Genomic DNA, 5,000 nt, shown 5'->3' with positions numbered 1-5,000 from the left:
TTGACATGCAGAGGCTTCCTCCCTCAGCCCACTCCCAAAGAGGGACCACACTCTTGGCCCAACACGTCCAGAACAAGCATCTTTCAGTTCCTTCAATGGCTCTTCTGAGAGAAGAGAGGAATTCTGTTTGTTCTTTATTACAGCGCCCCCCCACCCCCCCTTCCACCACCACTCATTCCCCTCCGTCCCCTTCCAGGCTAAAAAAACTTTCGTTTCCATGGTGTTCTTGTCTCGAGCGTAAACAATATGGAGGCCTCAGTGCCAGTCTGGGATTCTCTGACCAGGGCCTCGACACAAAACATACACACACAAAAGGAAATCGCTATGGTAACGCCTCGCTGGCAGCCATAATGGGGAACACAGGGTGATTGTGTGAGAGTCGGGACAATTGATCAGCGGATGGGGGGTGTGGGGGTGTTGGGGGGGGGTGATGGGAAGGGAAAGGGAAGCAAACAAAACACAAACAAATAGAGAAAGTAAACAAGTGTAATATGGCGGCAGATGTGTGGCTCTTACCTGCAGCTGGAGGGCGCCAAGGCCGGGCGACGCCGCGGCAGCCGCTGCCATGGTGGTGGGGATCAGCTGCATCGGGTAAGGGTCATCTGGAGACGGAGGAAAAAAAGGGATGTTAACCCATGGCCAACCTCTCTCTCTCTCTCTCTCTCTCTCTCTATTTCACTCTCCCCTTCTTCCCATACTCGGGTCATGACATATACACTCATCTTCCCTACCTAACCAAAAAGCCAGTTGTGTGTGCGTGTGTGTGCATATGCGACTGTGAGTGGATATATATGTGTGTGCGTGCGTGTGTGTGTGTGTGTGTGTGTGTGTGTGTGATGCTGATGCGGTCCCTCTCTCCAAAGCCCTTCTTTGTCTTCCCTGGCAGTCCCTTAATAAAAGCGTGATTGTTCCCCCCCCTTCCCTAATACCCAATGGACAAAGCAGAGTGAAGGTGCAGCCAGATAAAGCATCCTCCTCAGTAATTAAACTTTTAGAGAGCGGGGGGGGGGGTAGTGAGTGAGTGAGTGTGTGTGTGTGTGTGTGTGTGTGTGTGTGTGTGTGTGTGTGTTTGTTCTAGTGTGTGTCTGTGTGAGCATAGCTTAGGCCGAACCGTGTGAGCGATTAGCGCCCACCTGCGGACCACAGTGTCTGGTTCCTGGCAAAAGGTCAGAAAGGCGGAGAAGAAGGGTGAACACACTCTCTCTCACACACACACACACACACACACACACACACACACACACACTCTCTCTCTCTCCCTTTAGCATCATCTCTCCACCAGACCCCCACCCTCCTGGCCAGGGTGTCTCCGTCGAGACTCACACACGGCAGGACCTGGAATGGACTGGATGCTGAGTTCACACACCAGTCATAAGATGGCTGATTCTTAATTGAGATATGAGATATTTAAAAGGCACGGTGTAGGGACCCTCTATGGAAGACTTTATGACTGGTAGAGTTAAAGCTGATAGGAGGAGGGAGCTGCTACTCTGGATATATTGTTGCAGTGGTTTGTGTCGAACAGTTAAATGCTTGGCAGTTTCATGTTGACAAGAACCATAAAACTTGAGATCTTATGTGTCTCCGTTTTGGATGGCTCTTTGGCTGTGTGCATGAGTAGTGGTACGTGTGTGTGTGTGTGTGTGTGTGTGTGTGTGTGTGTGTGTGTGTCTGTCTGGCTTCAGCTGGGAGTGTGACGCTGGAGAATGCCTTCATAACTGTGAGCACAAAACCAGACGCTGCCGACAGGAACGGCCAAAACATTTTTTCCCATATGAAAAAAAAGCACACACACACAAAAAACTCTTGGAATTATTTCAAGGATGTACTCTGGGAGACTGTGTGATTTCCCCCCCCTTCCCTCCTCTTTTTCGTCCCTAAACAAACACAAGTATTCCAGATATTTAATGCCCCTCTAGGGAACCGGCTCGAACAAAAGAGGAGAAAGTCAGAAGGCAAACATGTTGCTCTTGGCTGAGGGGCACTAGGACCCTGGGGGTCTCTGGAGGTCTCTGGGAGTCACTCTCGCCAGGGATGATGGGAAAGAGAGGCCAGGCCTCCATCAGGGGTCGGGGAATAGATGGGGGGGGGTTGGAGTTGGGAGCGCAAACGTGTGGCATTCCCTGGTCCTCCACAGTCCTCCCCCAGCAATCCCAGAATGCCGCTGGGATGTGTTTAAAGAATGCCAGTGGGAGCGGGTGGCGAAAAGACACTGCTTAATTGAAAAAGAAGGAAGCGAGTTGAGAGGGAGAAGAGGAGGAGAATGGGCAGAAGAAGCGTAAGATTGCTGTAATTGAAATGTGTGAGGGGATGTGTGTTGGCGCTCGCACGCGTGCGTGTGTATGTGTGTGTGTGTACAAAGTGTGTGTAGTTGATTGGGAAGCAATGAAGTTGGGGGGGAACGAGGTGGCTTCACTTGAAGTATGGGCAAAACGGTGTGTGTGTGAGCGCATGTGTGTGTGTGTGCACTGAGAATGCTGCAGATGGTGTGTTTGGGTGTGCTTTTGTGTCAACTGTGAGGAGAACCTGAGGCAGGTCACTCCCTCTCCACACACACACACACACACACACACAGACACACACACACACACAGAGCAGAATACTCATTGTCTTCATCCCCCCATCCCCTCTGTAGTTCTGGCGCATTACTGTCTCTAGCAGTAAACAACACATTGCCTCACAGTTGGACTGCTACGGCCAGGGAAGGAAAAAAACACACAGTCCCCAAGGACTCGCTTTGGGTTTGGTTTTATATAATTTCCTTTTTTTATTATTTTTGACGTTTTTTTCCTGGCTTTACTTTTTTGGACAGAGGGAGAACAAAAAGTTGACAGGAGACAAAATATTCGAACACTGTGGCGAGCAATGGAGTGATGCCAGTCTGATGAGTGTGTGTGTGTGTGTGTGTGTGTGTGTGTGTGTGTATGAGTGAGTGTGTGTGTGTGTGTGTGTGTGTGTGTCTGTGTATGAGTGTGTGTGTGTGTATGAGTGTGTGTGTGTGTTAGTGTGTGTGTGTGTGTGTGTGTGTGTGTGTATGAGTGCGTGTGTGTGCGTGTGTGCCCATCAGACAGCGATGCCAGGCAGACGGTTGGCACTGGCACAACCTCCCTCCGTAGGCCACAGCAGAATGTCAGATCACTGCTGTCTGACGAACACCTGGCCGGTCTATCCATGAAGCCCACACACCCATACACACACACACACACACACACACACACACACACACACACACACACACACTCTGAGGGCTCTGGATCATTCTCAGCTTGCCCCCTGGCCTAGAGCTGCAAATGAACCAGTTTTTCCCGACTGTTTCAAGATAAAAGTCTCTTCTGCCGAAACACCATGTATGGGCTTCTTCTCACTTACTGTGCAGAGAGACCAGTTAATAGCTATAGTCCACCCTTTTTCAAATAGCCAGACATAGTGGTAGAATCTGTAGTCCCCTCCCTATTTTTACTTTATTCAATTGGCAACCGTGTTTGTCTGAAATGTCTTACAATTGAGATTGAGAGAACGACAGAGTAAACAGAACAGAAGCCAAATTCCTTGTAAATGGAATGGTGGTGTTTTAGGCAGACTTAATTACAAGATGTGGAAAGCTGACAGACATTCTTTTCCCCTCTCCTAAACTATTCTGAAACATGTTAGGAAATAATTGCTTGGAATTTGATCTTCTCACTTGCCTTTGTGTATTTCTCACAATTCACTTATCGCTAAGTCCCGCCCCTCAAACGGAGACGGGCCAATGGCAGCTCAGTCCCAGCGCCACTCTGACATCTTGAGCTTGATCTTACAACTCCATAGAGTGGCATCAGAAATCATGCTTTTATGGGCTTTTATTGGCTTTTATGGGGGTTTTATGTTGAGGAAATACTGGTATAAGTATACTGAGAGGCTAAGCAATGGGGCATATTTTATCCCGTTTCCCAAACCAAACCAAAATTATCTAAACATTTTGAACAGACATTTTTTGCATTTTCGCCCTCCCAATTTTGTGTCCCATCCAGTGTGTAAAGGCTTTTCCCTGATATTTACTGGGCCATGATTTCAGGTCATGCACAGCAGGCTTTGCTTGCTGCTCATTGCTTTGCATGATGCCAGTTGCCCATCAGTGAAACTAGGGCCCACTATGGGCAAGTGCCTTCTGGTGTACATTCCGCTTGAAGAGTTTAAAACCTATACAAGCTTGGATATTCCTTGAATAGTATTAAAACTAGTGCTGTCAAACGATTAAAATATTTAATCGCGATTAATCGCATTTTTGTCATAGTTAACTCAAAATGAATCGCGATTAATCGCAAATTTGTATCTATTCTAAATTGTATTTATTTTTTCCATCATTTTATTTTTATTTTACTGCCCTTATCAACATGGAAAAGTGGATTGGCTTGCTTTAAGCAAATGTTTTATTTGATTGAAAACCAACATTGCCAAACAGGGCGGTACAAAATAAAATGATAAAGTGCACATTTCAGGTAAACAAGGACTCAGCCTATAGTGCAGTTAAACCATGGCTTAATATTTTCTTTTTTTCAAGTTTGCTGGGAACATAGCAGTCAGGCCTCTTATTTCAGAAACAATGAACCTTAACAGTTAGGTTACCAATAAAAAGGTAAGCCTACTACTTCTTTGATTTCAGCCAGCTGCCTGTTGACATTTTCAGACAACAGTGAAGCTCGCTTCTTTTGCACAACACAACTTTTAAAAGTAAACTTTCCATTCAGAAGCTTTTTATCATCCATTTCGCCGTATCGCGCTCACCATTCACTCAAACCGTAACGTTAGCCTACTACACAGTTTGCGAGGCCAAAAAGGACGTTAATCTAAAAAAAAAAAAATAATAAAAAAAAATTAATAAAAAAAAGAAATCGCGTTAATCTCGCGATAAAAAAATTAACGCCGTTAAAATGGGTTTGCGTTAATGCCGTTAATAACGCGTTAAACTGACAGCACTAATTAAAACAAATCAATACTGACAGTTATGTTGGTGAGTAAGT

General features: G+C 46.2%; 1 protein-coding gene across 9 annotated transcripts in view; it reads right to left on the bottom strand.

Moving 5' to 3' along the window:
* sox5 (SRY-box transcription factor 5) overlaps positions 1–5,000 on the bottom strand; it is a 127,064-nt gene that overhangs the window by 24,492 nt on the left and 97,572 nt on the right. For all 9 annotated transcript variants that reach the window (XM_031582534.2, XM_031582536.2, XM_031582532.2 and 6 more), the window contains one exon: positions 517–602. In XM_031582534.2, coding sequence (XP_031438394.1) covers positions 517–602 — 86 coding nt within the window. The remainder of the gene's footprint in view (positions 1–516; positions 603–5,000) is intronic.

Source organism: Clupea harengus, chromosome 16, assembly GCF_900700415.2.
Source record: "Clupea harengus chromosome 16, Ch_v2.0.2, whole genome shotgun sequence".
In the NCBI taxonomy this organism is placed as follows: Eukaryota; Metazoa; Chordata; class Actinopteri; order Clupeiformes; family Clupeidae; genus Clupea; species Clupea harengus.
The sequence above is the reverse complement of the archived record's forward strand: the minus strand, read 5'-3'. Positions and strand labels throughout refer to the sequence as shown.